Source organism: Danio rerio, chromosome 13 (assembly GCF_049306965.1).
Source record: "Danio rerio strain Tuebingen ecotype United States chromosome 13, GRCz12tu, whole genome shotgun sequence".
Lineage (NCBI taxonomy): Eukaryota > Metazoa > Chordata > Actinopteri > Cypriniformes > Danionidae > Danio > Danio rerio.
The window spans coordinates 51,825,001-51,844,829 of NC_133188.1; the positions used below are offsets into that span (position 1 = coordinate 51,825,001).

The following is a 19,829-nucleotide window of genomic DNA, read 5'->3' on the forward strand; positions in this document are numbered from 1 at the left end:
CCTGGGGCCTCATGTATCAATGCTGCGTATGCACAGAAACTTTGCGTTTCCCGGTCGCGTTTGGATTTGCAAACGATGAAATGAACGTGAGGATGTGTGTTGGTTCACGCCAACATCATGCCTGGCGTAGGTGCATTTCATGTGCGTTTGTTTTATTTCCATTGGCGACTTCTAGAGGCAATTGTGTTAAATTGCACACTACAAAGTATCTCTGAGCCGTGCATTGGCAGCTGTATGGGACGGGATCATCCGCATGTCTAGCAGGTATATAAGTTTTCCATACCATACAGTTGACCAGCCAAACATTAAAGCGCAATTTGCAGCGATCGCCGTTTTTCCCGATGTAATCAGAGCGATCGACTCCACGCATATTGCTATAAAGGCGCCATCGGAAGACAAATTAGCATACGTGAATCAGAAACGTGCAGAAAAATGTGCAAATAATATGTGATGCACATATGCGCTTAACATAATACACACACTTATTAATGATTAATACTTGTCTTCTTCGTGATGAAGAGTAGACAAAATCTGATATGTGGTGGTGGAAAAAAGAAGTATGAGTTCATCAGACGCTGGATTCTAACTGGGTTCATGAATGACAGTGAAAATGGTCGATGAAAAGTTTATGATAAACCGCTGAGAGTTTTATTTAACTGTAGAGGCAGAGTTGCCATCAGAGTAAGATTTTGATACAAAACCTGCATTGAGCTGACTTTATGACAAACACAGAGCAGAATATAAAGACAGAATGAACAGCTAGTTAAGAGCCCCTTTTACTGGATTCACCTCTCACCTCTCCCCCGTGCTACAGTGTGTGTGTGTGTGTGTGTGTGTGTGTGAGTGTGTGTGTGTGTGTGTGTGCGGTGACAGCACTCACACGAGCTCATTATAATCAATATGAATATTCCGATCAAACTGAATACATCTTACATCAACAACACATGACAAGCAACGCGTTGATAATAACAAATAATCAGATTACAAACAACCGTTATGTTTACATGTGTTGTAAAATCCCACGCATATGCTCTTTGTACATCTGAATGAACGTGAAACTGAGCGCAACATGCACGAGCACAAAACCCCTCCCTGCCTCCTTCCTCGTATGAATATGCTAATGACTCTACTTTGGCAAAACCCAACGAAAAAGCAAAGGCAAAAGCAAGCAAAAAGAGAAACTTTGAACAGAATGTGAATTGGAGGTGCTGCTTTCGGAGGTAGACCAGAGAAAAGCGGTGTTATTTGCAAATTTGTCCTCCGGAATTGACAACAAAAGAAAAAAATAGAGTGAGAGAGTTTAGCTGATGCGGTTAACACAGTTGGGTCTGAACATGGCACTGAGTGAATTAAAAAGAAATAGTGCGATTTATAGGTGTAAAATGTTGCAGAACTCTTTCAAAGTCTCAGTGGCGCAGCTTGAAAAACTCATGTCAACATGTTTTGACACGTTCGAGCATGAACTCGGTTCGAATCCAGCGTCTGATGATGTCATTCTTTTTTTCCCCTGCTACATATCAGATTTTGCCAACTATTTATCACAAGAAAGACAAGTAGGAATCATTAATAAGTTTGTGTATCATATTTTATTTGCACATTTATTGAATGGAAATGTTTCTGATTCATGCATGCAAATTCATCTTCAGATAGTGTCTTTATAGCAATGTGCGTGCAGTAGATAGCTCAGATTACTTTGGGAAAACAGGCGACTGCTGCAAATTGTGCTTTAATGTTTAGCTGGTCAACTGTATGGTATGGAAACCTTACATACCTGCTAGATGAACCCGTCTCATACAGCTGCCATTGCAAGGCTCAGACACTTTGTAAAGTGCAGTTTAACACAACTGCCTCTAGGAGTCGCCAATGGAAATAAAACAGACACGCACAAAAAATGTGCGTACGCCAGCCATAAAGCTGGCGTGGAGCTGCGCACATTCCCACGTTCAGTTCATCGTTAGTAAATCCAAACGTGAGCGATTCTGAGCGTGAAACCTGGCGTACGCAAAGTTTTTGTGCGTACGCAGCGTTGATACATGAGGCCCCTGATTTTTTTTAATGTACGCACATTTACAGCTTTGTGCGTACGCAAAGTTTTAGTATGATTTCAACGCAAGTCTTCGTACATGAGGCCCCTGGTGCTCTTTTGAGCACTTTAGATTAAGTACTTATTGTCTTTAATTGTCATTATACCTCTTAAAAATCTTATATGTGACATTGTTTAGGGTGGCGCAGTGTACTTACTTTCCGGATGCACTCTACATGATAAACAAACAGTACACACACATATATACCATGTCAAAACAAACTTTTATATTGTATTCAATTGGTCATGATGAATTGGTTCCCAGCAATAATAAAAAGAATTTTCATTAAGCAAAGTCTATATTTCGGTCAGATTTGTACCTTCGAATGTACAATACTGTTGGCAATTTTTTTTCATTTGTATCAAATTTATTACTGATTATGTCCAATATGTCAGCAAAGCTGTTTGCAAACCCGGATCTGCGCTCAGTTTGAGGATAAAACCTCTAATGGTTTCTGACGCATGTTTGCACTCCTCCACATTCCATACAGTGACCTGAAATCTTCATCATGCAGAGTGAAGGTCAGAGGCTAAACACAACACCACTGATGTGATTACAGCTCAGTAGCAGACAGGCAGAGCTGTCGAGTTCACATTAAACCACACTAGAGGACACCTGAAGGTCTATTGGATCAAATAATCCAAAATCAACATCAGACAGAGGCCAAGTATGAATCAAAGTAAGCTTTGGAGAGCAAGGTTGGTTTAAAACAAAAGAATGAGAGTCCTTGATTCAATTAAATAGGGGTGTAATAGATCACGGTTGATCCGTGATTCGTATGGATCACAACCCATGGTTCATGACCAGCAGATTAATATACACTTTTTTAATTTACTAAATTTGTAACGATCAAACAGAGAGAGAGAGAGAGAGGAGAGGGAGAGAGAGAGAGAGAGAGAGAGAGAGAGAAAGAGAGAGTGAGAGAGAGGGAGAGAGAGAGAGAGAGAGAGAGAGAGAGAAAGAGAGAGAGAGAGAGAGAGATTGCCTTTCACGTCATTCAAATCACATGTATGAAAGCATTTAGGCTTCCTGTAAAATATTACGATGACAGAAGTAGGGTTGTAACGGTATGAATTTTTTACGGTATGATAATCGTCTAAAACAATATCACGGTTTGACAGTTTCGCGGTATACGGTATGTTACAAATGTTACAAAATAATAGAACAGTGAAGCAAATTTGACTTTTTCCAAATAATAAATTTTTAGTTACTATAAACAGCACCACTTACAATGAACAAATAAAAAAATAAGAAAACAATAAGTAATGTGTCAAAGTCCAAATAAACATGGTGCAAATCCTCAGTAAAAAAATAGATATAAATATTTACTATCCTATAAATAGTTACATAACGAAACTAGATTCAATATGGAACATCCTCAGGTTTTATGTGCCAGCATGGATATGGTTGTCTGTGGATATGGATTTGGATATGGTTGTCTGCAATGCAGACAAACAGCTGCACCTTCATTTGCGTCTTTTGAAAACAGCAAGAGCAGCAGTTCGTCTTTGCTGTGTCACTGTTTTGTCATGTTTCTGTGCTGCTGTGCATGCAAAAGTACTTAGTATAAGAATTATTTCATGCAAAACTTTTTTTTTTGCGTTTTATTTAGCCGCGCATAAATGTATGCCTATCTCTCATTCCGTGTTGTTCAAAAAGCTCATTGTTGGTCCACAAACAAAAGCGAAACCTATGCTTATTGGTTGTGATATAGCGAGTTTGAACCAATCTGGGCATGGAGGAGGGACAATGCATCAATGTATCATGTCTGGTTTGTCCGGAGACACAGTGACGAGCGTTTCTTTGTCAAATCAGTGTTGTCAAATTTTGATGACGTAACCGCACTGATTCCGGAGCCTCTAAAAGTCTGAAAGAAATGTTATGTGACACAGCACTGGAAAGCTGAGATTCTCTTCTTTATGCCAATCTTTGAATTGTATGAATCGGATCAGCGGATCAAAAGTTATTAAACATTTAAGAGCAATACTTATTTTTCTCGGTCTCGGTCTTTAAGGGTTAAAATGGTTGATATGCAATTGTTCATGGTATGATAATCGTGCACGTTCAAATCGTGGTAGACCGTCATACCGGTATATTGTTACAACCCTAGACAGAAGTAGTTGTGGCAGGTTATTTGGGATGTTGTGGGTTTCTTAGGTCATTAAAGGTGTTTTGTGACACTATTTGTTAAGCTTGTGTAAGCTGCACAGTTAATCATGAAAAGATCAAGATCTCAACACCCAAGCAACGAATTATAAATGATAGTGATTTGCATGTTTATTAATCCTTCGAATCGCTGCATTCAAATCTGTGTTTGAAAAGCCCAAAAATACTGGGATATCAGTTTATAGTTTAGATAAAACCACTGGTGTTTATGGTAAAGATTAAAATCACCATCATATGCATTTAACTCGATGCTCAAAAATGAAAGTGGTAAGCAGAAATTACATTATTTTACCAATAGGTGGCGTCATCAACTAGTTATCAAAAATATGCCACTGAATAGTTCATCAAAAATGATCATTCAGCAACAAAACGAAGTTTTATGAGTGAATAACTGAATCATTTTTTGAGAATGAGACAAAAAATAAATATGGGTTGTACAAATGATAATGTTAGATCTCTACATTTAGCGTAATCAGCAACAAAAGTAACAGTGGATTTTTCACAGTACTGAATATTTTACATTTATTCAGCTGATTATTTCTTTTCCAGCTTTTAAGTTCTGCTTGTTAAAACCAAAAGTTTCTTGCAGTGCTGTTTGTATAATAAATGGAAAGCAAATTACATGTCTTCTCCCCTTTTTAGCTGATCCAAAAAAATGGTCTGATCCGTGACAAAAAACCAGTGTAATCAGAACTGTGAGATCTGTGATACGTTACACCACGACAATTATCCATGTGATTTCAAATGATTCTGTTCTATTCTATTCTATTCTATTCTATTCGCATATCTGTTTATGTAAATATCTACAGTTCAAAATATAAATATTATTCTTGATATTCCAAATGATATGCATTTTCAATATGTATATTTCATATTTGCAGTATCCCTCATTGAGTACACCCGTTACAGATCTCTCTTTTTAATGAATACTTTTTTATAGGATGCTGTACAATAATATATCTGTTAGGGCTGCTCGATTTTGGAAAAAATCATAATAACGATTATTTTGGTCATAATTGTAATCACGATTATTCAAAACGATTATCAGTCGAAGTCAAAATTATTCGCCCTTCTGTGAAATTTTTTTAAAATAAATATTTTCAAATGAATTTTAACAGTATTTCCTATAATATTTTTTCTTCTGGAGAAAGGCATTTATATTTTATTTTGGCTCGAATAAAAGCAGGTTTAAATATTTTGAAACCTATTTTAAGGTCAATATTATTAGCCCCCTTTAGCAATATATTTTTGATTGTCTGCAGAAGAAACTACTGTTATACAATGACTTGCCTAATTACCCTTATTAAGTCTTTGAATCGCACTTTCATCTCATACGTTCATATCACACGAGTAGCACCGCGATATGGCTGTATATAGTCTCTGGTGGAACACTACGATGCTTTAAATTTCACAGCATAAACAAAGTTCTTTTTGGATCTTGCCTGATCTCCAAAAATAAAAAAGCAAGACAATATCCACAAGCTTACTTTTATAAGCCAACATGTCAAAGTGAGCGACCCAAAAGAAAACCTGTTTTCCAATTGCTTTCAAAAAGTCTTTCCGCTATAATTCATCTCTGTCCAGAGGAATTTGTTTTCCTCTCGTAAGCATTCATGTGGCCGCCGCAGAGCACAGCTGAAGCCTTCAGATAGGAGAAATGAAGCGTCTCGCTCACCTTGTCCTGCTCCAGCTGCTCGATCAGGTTTTTGGCGTCTCCGAGCTGTGTGATCAGCTTGGTCTTCTCCGTTGTGTGGAGTTCCTGGTAAACACACAGATGACCATGGATTTTAATACATCATTCTTAGTATAATAATAATCAACACTTATTGAGCGTCTGTCATGAAGACTCCAGAGTCAGCTGGTCTAGACGAGCAGGATTAGAGATGCATGAAAACCCACCGGCCAGCTGGAAACGAACTGACCTGAAACTCTGGATATGGAAAAATGGTTTGTTTGAACGTCAAGGGAAATTTTGTGCATCCAATAAGTCAGGCTACACAAACTTTTATCAGCTACTACTCTACAAGTTAACACATAAATTGTATTTAAGCTGTGGTGTGCTCAAGAACTTCCCTTGTTGTAACATTTTAAAGGTCCTACATTTATTTTGGAGACCCCTACTGCAGATTTACATCAGGTGAGGTCATAAAACAGACATTTTTTTATATTAGGGTCGGGACACACCAAGCCGACGCCAAACAACTAGCCAAAAACGAAACCCAACTGTGTTGTCGCCTCACGTAGGATTGCGTCTGGACCAAGCGGCAACCTAACACTCTCCCTCGTAAAGCCAATACAGAAGTAACTAAAACTGCAATTCATCGACCCGCCTTTGGGGGCTGGCTCCAGGAAGTCCAGATGTTCTCTGACTGCAATGGTAAATTTCCCATTTTTTACAGCTGAAAAAAACATGTTTACAGCTTGGTACAAATAATAATTTTGGTGTATATAGGTAATATTACCCTTCAAAACAACTGTGAGAGGGTGAATTTTTTTATAACTCATCTGTTTAATTTTTATTAAGTTGTATTAAGTCTGCATAATTAAGTTTTGCTGTTCGCTGTCTCGTCACCTTAGCTAATTCCAGCTGATTAACCGCTGAACTCGGCATATACATCGTAGGGAAAATCTGATTTCGATTTTGGCTTTTTAAAATTATGAAAAACCATTAATTGATATAACCTATTATTCTATCATATACCGCCCCCTTTCCAGTGGTACACATTTGTTGCTCTTAAAAGCGTGAAAGACCGCGTGCTTATGTGTGTGTGTGTGCGGCGCGCCCACACAGTCAGAAGCATGCGATCAGCATTCAGTCTCTTTCGCACACTGAGACGAGCAGAGCGCACACATCTGAAGTCATCTTAACGTGAGCGCTTTAATGGTCAAATTGGTGTCAAAACGCGGTGTTTAGTGATTATTTATATTAACCCTCAATTGTGTAATAAACAAACGAGTTGAGAGTCAAAAGACACATGAAAGAGAAACCATTAAAGTGATAGCACGCAATATCTCTGCTGCCGCCTGTTTTTATCATTAGTCAAACAACAAAAGGAGAAAATCCCTCACTGCTCTTGACTGAAGGACTTTTGTAGCTTAAGTGTTTTTTTTATAGAGACAGAGTTTTTTAAAGTACATAAACACTATCATCTACCAATACTATCTACCTATCCTCAAATTCAAATACAGCAACTCTAAAGATAGCAGACTTAAGTACAATATGTGTGCAAGGCTGCTTCTGAGGTAAAATAGACAGTAGTGATAGGTAGTTCAGATTTGTAAGGCGGATGTTAGGACTCAGTTAAAACATCACCATGGCATGATCTGAAAAATGTCTTACAGTAAAGTTTTGCAACCCAACTGAATCATGATTCACTTATTTAAATTCCATTAAGATTTTCTGTTAAGAAATAAACGTAAGTTTTTCACCAGATTCTCTCATTTAATCCCTCGGTTTACCCGCAGAGCTGTTGTTTAAGTTTAGTTCAGTAACAGCAGGCTGTCATGTATTGTTTGTGTTTGGTTCACTGAATCACGCATGCACAGTATCATCGGTTTACCACTTCTCAAATTTGCCCTCAATGTAAGGTTACTGTTCTAAAAACTGAATGAGAGTATTTATTGGATCATGTCAAGCCAGAGGTGGGTATTAGGCTTGTTAAAAAGTAAGTGGTTTGTGGATAAGTGCTTACTGGAGACGTGAATCGTTTCAAATGATTCAGTTCGTTTTGATGAACTAGCTCAACCGGTTCACTTGGAAGATCCGGTAAAAAAAGATCCGTTCGTGATCGCGATACAGAAACAAACCCTACTATTAGACACAAATGTGTTAAAGTAATACCTTTAAGTGTCTGTATATAATGCTGTCACCGTGCTGCTGCCATGACCACTCATTGCTTTTGTCGCAAGAGGAACAGCGAGGACTGACTGGAGGAGAACCGGCTCGATCTGGCCAATAGCAGCAGGACTACAGATTCTGTGGTGCAAAGGGTCAAACACCTGCAGCATGGATTAGATTTACTTCTAAACAGTTTACAGTAAGATTATGTATTAAATACATTTACAAATACGAAAACGAAGGAGGTTTTCGCTATAATTTTAGTTACTTTAAGTTCGTTTTGTATGTAAACAATACAGATTCAGTTAGTTGTAGTTTTTAAAAACTCTCATTTTTTATTTTATTTCAGTTAACGACAATTATTTTATATTTTAGTTTTCGTTTTCTCGTTATATCTTGTTAACTATAATAGCCTTGTTTTGATGACCTTAATCTGATTAAAGTCATAATGAAACTAAACAGAAATGGAATTAAAACATGTGGAGTATGCATATTTTAGCGACATTACTGAATTCCAGTACAGACATGTAAACATCACAATCAAACTATTACCATCTTGTAGGACATTTCGCTAAGATCCTAGTATTCACACAGTATAGACACATTAGGTTAATTAGAAAAGTCAATAGCTATGTTTCTATGCAAAGTTGCAAATTAAATTTATATACAAAACAGCAATATCGCATAAAAGACGCGCGAATAAAGCAGCGTTTCCATCCAATGAGTCAAAGTTACGAGTCAAAAATAGTCTCTTCCTGAATACCGGGCGCCAAATATTAACAGTAAAAACTAAATTGGCTGCAGTAGGAGAAGCAGCGTCAATCTTTTCTTTATTTAATAAATGACTTGTGCCTCAGAAGACAAATGCCGACATACAATGAACACGTGGTGGCGTCTGAAGGCGTGAGATGCAGAGCACGGATGTTCTTGACAATTCTGGCAGTCATTAATAAATTTAATAACACTAATATTGAAATGGTTAGGGCATTTTAGAATGAACAAACAACATTTTAGATGTTTTACAGTGTGCTCAGCCTGCTGGTTTGTCCATTCACACACACATTTATCATCATATGATTTCTTAAAAACAAAATCACATGACCTTTTTTTAATGCGCATACTGGAATTTGTTCTGTAAAAAGTGTTTCCATCACAGTTTATGCACATCTTTTTTTATCAAATAAAAAGTTTGTCTAACTCAGTTACATGTTGGTCTACATGTTACATCTTGGTGTTTCCATTAAGCAATTGTTTATGTGCGTATCCAAAATGAGCAAAAAATAGGTGTTATAAAAATAGCTATTGTATAACAGTGGTTTGTTCTGTGGACGATCAAAAAAAGACCATCTAACATGGAGCAAATAATAATGACAACATTATATTTTGACGAAAATATATACATTATATTCCAGACAAAATAAAAGAAATAATAGCTTCTCCAGACGAAACATATAATAGGAAACACTGTAAAAAATCTTGCTCTGTTAAACGTCATTTGGGAAACAGCTGAAAACGAATTAAACCATCACATTTTATCTGTGACTGTGTTTCAGATCCAGATCTTTCTTTTGGGAGACAATCAATTCCAGATTAATAAAACATGGGTTTCGTGACCAAGAAATTAAATAAAAGCAGTGACCGAGGAGCTGTGAAGAATTCTCAATGTCTCTGCCGACTGCACTGAACTCTCACCGCAGATACACACACACATACACACATGCATGCACACACACACACACAAGCAGCACGTCGAGCCGTCACAGCAAACCAACAATCAAACCTCAATTACAGCCCAGGACAGCAGCCAGCGGTTGTGGCGGAGTCGCCTTTATAGCAGAACGCCGCTCACTTCCCGTTTCCTGCTGGTGTATTCATGCTTATATTTTCAGCTTATTTTTTTTTTTTTAATGTATGCATATTTATTTGATTTTTTTTTAATTTTATTGTTCGATTTCATGCACGCACGATTTATTTTTGTTTACTAGATTTTATCAAGGCAGGAATTATTACTTTATTCAGAAAATAAAACCACACAGCTTGTTAAGATCACATTTAACAAAGACACCTGGTGGGCGATAAAATAGCACCAAAAAAACTTCGTTGACAAAAGAGGAAAAAAAATTTTTAATTTTGGTTTATTTTTTAAATAAAAGTTTATTTTTGATCTGGAAAACATTAAAATTCTTTTTGGTAACATATTGACCTAAAGAGCATGACACGGTGGCTCAGTGGTTAGCACAGTGGCCTCACAGCAAGAAGGTCGCTGGTTCGAGTCCCGGCTGGGTCAGTTGGCATTTTTGTGTGGAGTTTGCATGTTCTCCCCGTGTTGGCGTGGGTTTCCTTCGGGTGCTCCGTGCATGTCCAAAGACATGCACTATAGGTGAATTAATTAACTAAATTGGTAGTAGTGTATGAGTGTGTGTGAATGAGTGTGTATGTGTGTTTCCCGGTACTGGGTTGCGGCTGGAAAGGCATCCGCTGTGTAAAACAAATGCAGGAGTAGTTGGTGGTTTGCTGTGTCGACCTCTAATAAATAAAGGGACAAAGCCGACTAAAGCAAACACATAACACAATAGCAATATAATAGCCACTAGGAGTGTCAAAATTAGTTTCTCCAGTGCACTGTAATGCAGACGCGGACAATTCGTAATCGGTTCAGTAATAATCTAACCGGTTATTATGCACTGACGTCATTTATCTCATATGTGCTATCTCATATCTGCTTAGCTTACTATGGCGAGGGAGGCGAGCACGAGTTTTTATAACACTTCAACTACTTAAAAACGCAGAAACTGTTCACAATTTCACTGCATGTGTGTTTGCTGAACAGCCTTTTACTGAGACTTACAGCAGAAGCCCCTATTTTACTGCAATTGAGAAATGAAAGTAAACACGATTTCTCCCTCCCTCTCTCTCTTTCACGGTGGCCCATTTGACCTGCTGCCGTGACTTTTTTTCTCCTCTCGGTTGTTACAGCGATACTTCTGAATACAGACATGAGCGAGTGTCTGCAGAGTTTTCTCCTCCGCATCTATCATGGATCAGCTGTGATCGCCGCTGCCATTTATCAACGTCACTCATCTGTGAAGAGTGTCATTGCCTAAGAGCCAATCAAAGCCCTTTCTGTTGAGCGTGTGACCAATTACATGGGTGTAAGAAAGAACTTGCTAGACAGCTCAGAAAGGAGCATGATATTTATATTTATTTATTTGCTATAAATGCTCATGTTGTTTAAAGGTACAGTTCATTCATCTGACTGTATTAAAGGACAAAATGGAATTACAATTAGTATATAAATATATTCATACATTTTAATACAAGAATTGCTGTGCTGTGAAAAAAATATAACACTGTGTATGGAAAGCATCGTCAATGCACCGTGATGCACCGAGATATCGAATTGAACTGAATTGATGGCATGATAATCTTAACCGGACCAAACCGTGAGACTAGTGTAGGCTCACACCTCTAATATCCACCATCTTAAACATTTACAATGTTTTGTGAAAATCACAAAAACTACATATTCTATTCTATTTACATATCTATCTACATATTTCTATTCTATTCTACTAGTTATACTACTCAGACAAATCGAAAATGATTTAGAGGTCCAGGAAAGTCAGTGAGTTCAGGTTCAGCTGGTGTGTTTTAGCGAGTGTGACGGTGGGTTTGGAGGGGGAGTAATGTGTATTTGAGGTCAGCTGTTAACCTCTGCTCTGACTGTTCACACACCCAGAAAAGCAGATGCTGAAGCCATGCACAATGCTAAGCACAAAACAGAGGTAGATATTAAAAATAAAAAGTTAAAATTTAAAAACGTTAAATAAAATATAGAATAAAATATACCATGCATGAAAAAAATTAAACTAAATACTAAAAATGTAATAAAAATACATTAAAATAAATTAGCTTAAAATTTTTGTATATAATTAAAAAAACTGCAAATGAAAAAAATAATACAATTAAAAAGTTATAAAAATCTGTAAAAATCACACTGCGAGTTTTAAACTTTAAAAAAAAAATTAAAATACTAAAAAAATGTACATAATACCTAAAGAGCTGTGCATGTATAAATAAAAAATCATGTATAAAATATGCATGTGTAAGATGTAAATAAAAGGAAAGCTCCACAGCACTGTTCTCCATGTCTTGTAATAGTTGATGTTTGTGTACCTTCATCTTCTCCAGCTCCTGCAGTCTCTCCTGCAGCTGCTGCTGTAAGACCTCGCTCTCACTGCTCAGCTGAGCGGAGCGCTCTTTACTGCTGCGAATCATCTCTTTACACCTCTGGAGGAGAGACTCCTGCCTTGTGACCCGCTTCTGGAGACTCTCCACATCCACAGCGCTGCCCGAGTCAACACTGCCCTCTGTTGGACACATGCACACACAGCACTTCTGTCAACTAGGGGTTGGGAAATTGCAAAGGTGAATATTCACACAGACGTTTAATTTTTAGTCAAGCACTCCCAGCATTACAAAATCTCCATGATCTGATTTCTTTAAAAATCAGTGACCTTCACTGCCTGATTGAGATACAATATAAAGTGGGTCTCAGACTAGACAAGAAGCACTGCAATAAGCTCCATTTTTCCAAGCCATGTCTTTAAAATATGAAAATTTATTTTACCTCAGTATTTTAAATAGAGTTTCTGCACTAGCCTGCTAATCCTCACGGCACCTGGTTTACATGCTCTTTCTTTTGCTTTAACAACTAAATGAATGCTTAAGTCTATTTAACCTATAGATTTTAATTACATCACAACATCGATGCTGTAAAAGGGACCTAATAAAATTGAAAATAGTCACATTAACCATTTACCGGAAGTTTATTGTTGGCTGAAAAACACAGACTGTGCATACAGCCCATTACAGAGACAGTTTCCCCAATAGACGCTTTTCACATTCCCAGGTTTCACATTTGCAGTAGTCATTATAGTTGGTTAAACTAAAAGCGCAGTAAATGGGAGAGTACAACAAATAATATTTCTACAATCCTATTTGCTGAAACATGAAAAGAAAAACTCCTCAATAGTGTTACCAAGACTGAGACTGATAAGGGCAGCTAGAAGAGAGAATAAAATCAGTTTTACTGTCCTGCTTCCAAAGACACTGCATTACCAACACCTTGTGTAAGCGGTAATTAATTTTTTCTTATTTGATGCAAAGATGATATAATACATACATAAAAACATATAAATGTTTGTACATTTTTCTAAAACTCTAAATATTAAAAATATTGAAGGATTTAAGATGCGGATAACCGTTAAATGCATCATAGTAGTTCTGTGAAAAGGATCCATTTTGAGACAGATACTGATCCTGCTTATTTTAGAAAAGTATGAAGCATGTTTCTGTAATTGTACATTCACACTAGATATGAATGAAGCATCAAGCATGAGTGATTTACCTGTTAAGTCAATGCAAAGATGCGAATAGACATCCTGTGTCATGATTCGCGCGAGAGAGGCGGCACGAATGACTCACTCTGCGCAAGAGAGGTGGCACGAATGACTCACTTTGCGCGCGCGAGAGAGGCGGCACGAATGACTCACTTCGCGCGCGCGAGAGAGGCGGCACGAATGACTCACTTCGCGCGCGCGAGAGAGAGGCGGCACGAATGACTCACTTCGCGCGCGAGAGAGAGAGGCGGCACGAATGACTCACTTCGCGCGCGAGAGAGAGGCGGCACGAATGACTCACTTCGCGCGCGAGAGAGGCGGCACGAATGACTCACTTCGCGCGCGAGAGAGAGGCGGCACGAATGACTCACTTCGCGCGCGAGAGAGAGAGAGGCGGCACGAATGACTCACTTCGCGCGCGAGAGAGAGAGAGGCGGCACGAATGACTCACTTCGCGCGCGAAAGAGGCGGCACGAAAGACTCACTTCGCGCGCGAAAGAGGCGGCACGAAAGACTCACTTCGCGCAAAAGAAGCGGCACGAAAGACTCACTTCGCGCGAAAGAGGCGGCACGAAAGACTCACTTCGCACGAAAGAGGCGGCACGAAAGACTCACTTCGCGCGAAAGAGGCGGCACGAAAGACTCACTTCGCGCGAAAGAGGCGGCACGAAAGACTCACTTCGCGCGAAAGAGGCGGCACGAAAGACTCACTTCGCGCGAAAGAGGCGGCACGAAAGACTCACTTCGCGCGAAAGAGGCGGCACGAAAGACTCACTTCGCGCGAAAGAGGCGGCACGAAAGACTCACTTCGCGCGAAAGAGGCGGCACGAAAGACTCACTTCACGCGAAAGAGGCGGCACGAAAGACTCACTCCGCGCGAGAGAGTGGGTGCACCTCTGAAAGAATCTAGTAGACTTTGACAAGATGCCAAAAGAATGTACACTATTTTTCAGCCTTCCTAAAGCACATAAACACAGCTCAGGGTTTAACGCTAAGGATTTTTTCTACTGGCTCGATCTGATTTTTACTTGCCCTGCCCAAATTTTCACTGGCCCCACCAAAAAAAAAAAAGAAGTTAATAGCTATTTGAATGTGCGTGTGTGTGTGTGTGTGTGTGTATATATACACACACACACACACACACACAGTTGATTTCAGAATTATTAGTCCCCCTAAATTATTAGCACCCCTGTTTATTTTTTTCCCCAATTTCTATTTAACAGAGAACAGATTTTCTCAGCACATTTCTAAACATAGTAGTTTTAATAACTCATCTCTAATAACTGATTTATTTTATCTTTGTCATGATGACAGTAAATAATATTTTACTAGATATTCTTCAAGACACTTCTATACAACTTAAAGTGACATTTAAAGGCTTAACTAGGGTAATTAGGTTAACTAGGCAGGTTAGGGTAATTAGGCAAGTTACTGTATAATGATGGTTTGTTCTGTAGACAGTCTGAAAAACAATTAGCTTAAGAGGCTAATAAATTTTACCTTAAAAAGGTTATACAAATGTTTTTATTCTAGCCAAAATAAAACAAATAAGATTTTGTTCAGAGGAAAAAATATTATCAGACTAACTATCAACATTTCTTTGCTCTGTTAAACATCATTTAGGAAATATTTTAAAAAGAAAAAACAAAAAACAAAAGGGGGCTAATAAATCTGTATATATATATTTACGGTCATTTTTAAAATGTTTTTTAAGAAAAATTATTCAATTCATCAAGGCTATATTTATAAATGTAAAAAAGGTTTAATTGTTAAATATTTATCAATTTTAAATAACTGCTTTGTTATTGTATTTAGTTTCAAATAAAATCATAACTCCAGACATGATTGATTTTATTACTATTACCATTAATAAATATAATAATAATTAATATTAGAGTGATTTCTGAAGGATCATGTGACTGGAGTAATGAAGCTGAAATTTCATCTTTAAAATCACTGGAATAAATGAATAAATTATATGATAAACTACTTTTGAACAGTTATTTTATAGTGCAACATTTCACAATTTGTATTTATGATGAAATAATTGCAGCCTTGGTGAGCAGAAGAAGCTTGTTTTAACATATTTAATCATACTGACCCCAAACTTTTGACCAGTTGTGTATAGAATATTTTATAAGTGAAAATGTGCACTTTAATTTTAACAACCCACAGACATCGTCACCGAATACAAATCTAGGTCAGACTTTCTCATACAGAGCCTCATTTCAATTGTCAGGTTTTGTAGATATCTATCTATTGAATTAATCAATCTATTAAAGAAACGTTGACTATAATTCTGTATTTTAGGCTTAAATTATAGAGAGACATAGCAGATGAACCGAGACTGCATCAGACCAATGTAAATCTTTCTTTCGAGCTGTCAGTGCGGAAAGGAACAAAACAACAGGCCTAATACAACATATTATACGATTAAAATATGGAAAAATTAACAGATAGTAATTTCGGTCAATTTTCCTGACGGATAAACCGAGATCAGGCTGGATAAACAGCTCTCGGTAATATTTCAGCATGCTTTCATCACATGCTGACATCTCGCCCAGCTCATCATTCTCTCTTCATATAGCCGTATATATGGCTATTACACAATCATAATACACTGTGATATAGCCTGGGTCGTTAGTTCGTTGCATTGTTTTGTTTTCTCGCTAAAATCAATCCGCTCAATAGGACAGAGACCGCGTCTCATTCAGGCAATCTTGGACTGATTGATTTAGCGCGAATGCGAGCGCAACTGCTGGATATATGCCAAAAAAACGCGCTAACGGGTGAAACGAGACAGATTCCGAAACAAACGTCTATGTGTGAAAGCACCGTAAGATTGTATTTGCACACAATTGACAGACAGTCGCAGCACGCAGCTCTGGCTCAATCTGGCAGGCAAAAAGGCAGCACTGGCCCGATCGGGCCAGTAACATTCTGTACACTGGCCCGAGTGTCTCGCACGCTGGCCCCGGGCCATCGGGCAGTCCTTATTGTCGAGCCCTGCAGCTATTCTCTCAATAAAATCCACGTTAGCCATTCAGCAATGAAATTAGAGTCACCGGGCAGACAGAAGCCCTGCCCATGATACGAATCTGAATCTATTGTGAAATGAATTTGAGAAGCAAATGAAGCAAATTTCATGCACTAATGAAGCGAGTAAACTCAAATGTTCTCGCATCTACTTCAATGCGAATATCACAATTTATTCACGCAAGACACCTCTGGTGTGAAAAGCAGTGTGAAAAAAGCAGTGCAAAACCAATATCAACCACTAGATACTGCAATCCTACATACTGCCATACTGCACCTTTAAAGTATCAATGTGATATCGACACAAAACCAATCAATTGGTATTGACATTATAGGCCACCCTTACAGTGAACAAAAATAGTTAGCCAGCACTGATAAACATGCACATAAACACACCTGTGTTTAGTGTGGAGTTGTCATCTTTTGAAGGGCTCTGAACGTCAGAATTGGCATCAACCGTATCTGTGGCTGGAGAAACCTGGAGCTCAGAGGAAAGCACACCTCCAGACGCCTGCAAGCGCTTCTTCAGGAGAGACACCTGAACACACACAGCTCCAAAATCACATCTTTTTGACTTACTGAAACACACACTGCTGTATTAACACACACCTGCGTGTGGAGGACAGTGATCATCTGGTCCTTCTCCTCCAGAGCAGCATCAAACTCCTCCTGCAGGTGTTTTTTGGCCTGCTGGTCCATCTGGAGCTCCTGAGGATGAGATGTGAGCTTTGGTGCATTCATTCATTAATTTTCTTTTTGGCTTAGTCCCTTTATTAATCTGGGTTCACCGCAGCGGAATGAACCGCCAACTTATCCAGCATATGCTTTCCGCAGTGGATGCCCTTCCAGCTGCAACCCAACACTGGGAAACATCCATACACATATACACTATGGACAATTTAGCCTGTCCAATTCAACTATACCACATTTTTGGACATGTGGGGGAAACCGGAGCACCCGGTGGAAACCCACACGAATACTGGGAGAACATGGTGCATTCATGTCTCAGAGAAGTGAACATAACATTAGTCAGCTGGAAGATTAATGTATATTAAATTGTTTTAGAAATATATTCTAATTTCAATATATTAACCCTTATATGCTGTTGGGGATGTTTTTATCCACGCTAAGGTGATTTTGAAAATCAATAAACTCTGGGCAAATTCACAACCCTTTGGTTATGTTGGTGGCTGTTTTTGCCGCCATGACTTCCATTACAAGGACATTTTTTATTGCAAAGCCATGACACCATAAAAGCATGATTTTTATGGTTTTACAAAAACAGCCACCAACATAATAAAGGGTAGTGATTTTGAATACACAAGAATTAAAACCACTTTATACATCATTTTTAGTGATTTGTGGTCACTTTTTTCTTGTGCTTGATTATAAAGACAAGCAATATTGTAAACTATTATTACACCGTTAATGTGTTTTTATTAGGTGTTAAACAGGAAAATAAAAGTTACCAAACTACATTATTAAAATAAAATATACAACTTTAAAAAGCGTGTATTCAAAATTTAAAAATAAATTCTATATTGCAGGAAATAAAATGTATGGAAAGGTGAAATTTTAAAGTAATAATTTAAAGTACATTTTTGAAAAGGACAAAATAAAAGAGCTGACAACAAAACAAATTATGGCTTTCTGTTTCTATAGGCATATTCATCACTGCATTTTGGGCTATCCAACGTTTTAGGAATGAACAATAAAGAAATGCATTGGCAGTTTTGCCAAAATAAAAAGCAAATTAAAATATTTTGCTAATATAGTAAATAAATCATATTTTATATATTAAGTTGAAGTCAGAATTATTAGCCCCTTGAATTATTGAAGATTTTCTCAACACATTTCTAATCATAATAATTTTAATAACTTATCTCTAAATACTGATTTATTTTATCTTGGTCATGACAGTAAAAAAAATTTAGCGAGATATTTTTCAAGACACTTCTATACAGCTTAAAGTGACATTTAAAGGCTTAACTAGGTTAGTTAGGGTAATTAGGCAAGTTATTGTATAATGACGGTTTGTTTTGTAGACTATCAAAAAAAAAAAAAAACAGAAACAATAATTTACAATACCACAAAACAGATTTTTTTAATAGATATTATAGGGTATACTGAGCTAGTGTGTTTTCCATACTAATAAACTTCCGGTGACCTGTTATTGTGAACTTTTTTCCATTTTATACGGTTCCTTTTACAGCATTGATGTTGTAATGTCATTAAAACACATTCAGTTAAATAAACTTTGGCATTCATTTAGTTGCTCAAGCATAAAACGAGACAAAAAAAATCTGTTTATTCTCACGCGCCCGTCAAAATCAGCAGGCTAGCGCAGAAGCTCCATTGAATATACTGGGGTAAAACTAATGCTCATATTATAAAGCAGGGGTCTCAAACTCAATTTACCTGGGGGTCGCAGGAGGCAAGGTCTGGGTGAGGCTGGGCCGCATAAGGGATTTCACAAAAAAAAAAGTCCTCAAATGTCATTATTAACAGTTTTAATTATTTCTTCTGAACATGAAGTGTCCTGAACATTAATAGAACATTGAGTGAAGATTATGAACAGTTCTTCTGAACATGGCATCTTTTGCCTACTCCTTGCTGCCAGAGACTTGACAGCGCATCTTCTCACAAATCTGAACCACATTTGGCTTTAGAGCGGAAGCAGCTGAGACCCTCAGTATGGCTTGAAGATGATCATCATTAAGTCTAGACCTGTACTTTGACTTATTGAAGTTCAAGGTGGAGAATAACTTCTCACACAGAAAAAAGTGGGGGAACTCACTCAAAACTTCCATTCCCTCACCTAAAAAAAAGGCGTATATATGTATAAATAAAACACCCCCACCCCACTCCAGTCACATCAGTCTGTACCAGTCTGTATCTACCTATAATATATATAAAATGCAGGCTGTAGCTAGGTAGGTGGCAGGCTGCAGATAGGTAGCTAAGTGGCAGGTAAGTGGCAGGCAGGGGCGGAAACAGCTTACCTTGGTTCTGGCCGGCGCGAGTTCCCTCCAACAAAGGGGCGGGGTGCGTGGTGACGTCACCGGCATCCCCGCCCCTTTGTTTACACGGCGGGCGGGGAATGCCAGTGACCGTTGTGTACGGATAGAATCAACGGAGCGGGGAGCGCTCTCTCTCCCCGCTCCGCTGATTCTGTCAGTGTACAGCGGTCGGCGCGGGCCACAAAATATTGCACTGAGGGTCGCAAATGGCCCGCGGGCCGCGAGTTTGAGACCCCTGTTATAAAGACATGGCAGGGGGAAATGTAATTTAATGCAGTGCTTC

General features: G+C 38.2%; 1 protein-coding gene across 7 annotated transcripts in view; it reads right to left on the reverse strand.

Annotated features, from left to right (window-relative positions):
- Positions 1 to 19,829, reverse strand: part of golga4 (golgin A4) — a 98,934-nt gene that overhangs the window by 54,269 nt on the left and 24,836 nt on the right. For all 7 annotated transcript variants that reach the window (XM_001921263.9, XM_005157071.6, XM_073920316.1 and 4 more), the window contains 4 exons: positions 17,136 to 17,234; positions 16,923 to 17,064; positions 12,265 to 12,458; positions 5,926 to 6,009 (listed from right to left, as the gene is read on the reverse strand). In XM_001921263.9, coding sequence (XP_001921298.3) covers positions 5,926 to 6,009; positions 12,265 to 12,458; positions 16,923 to 17,064; positions 17,136 to 17,234 — 519 coding nt within the window. The remainder of the gene's footprint in view (positions 1 to 5,925; positions 6,010 to 12,264; positions 12,459 to 16,922; positions 17,065 to 17,135; positions 17,235 to 19,829) is intronic.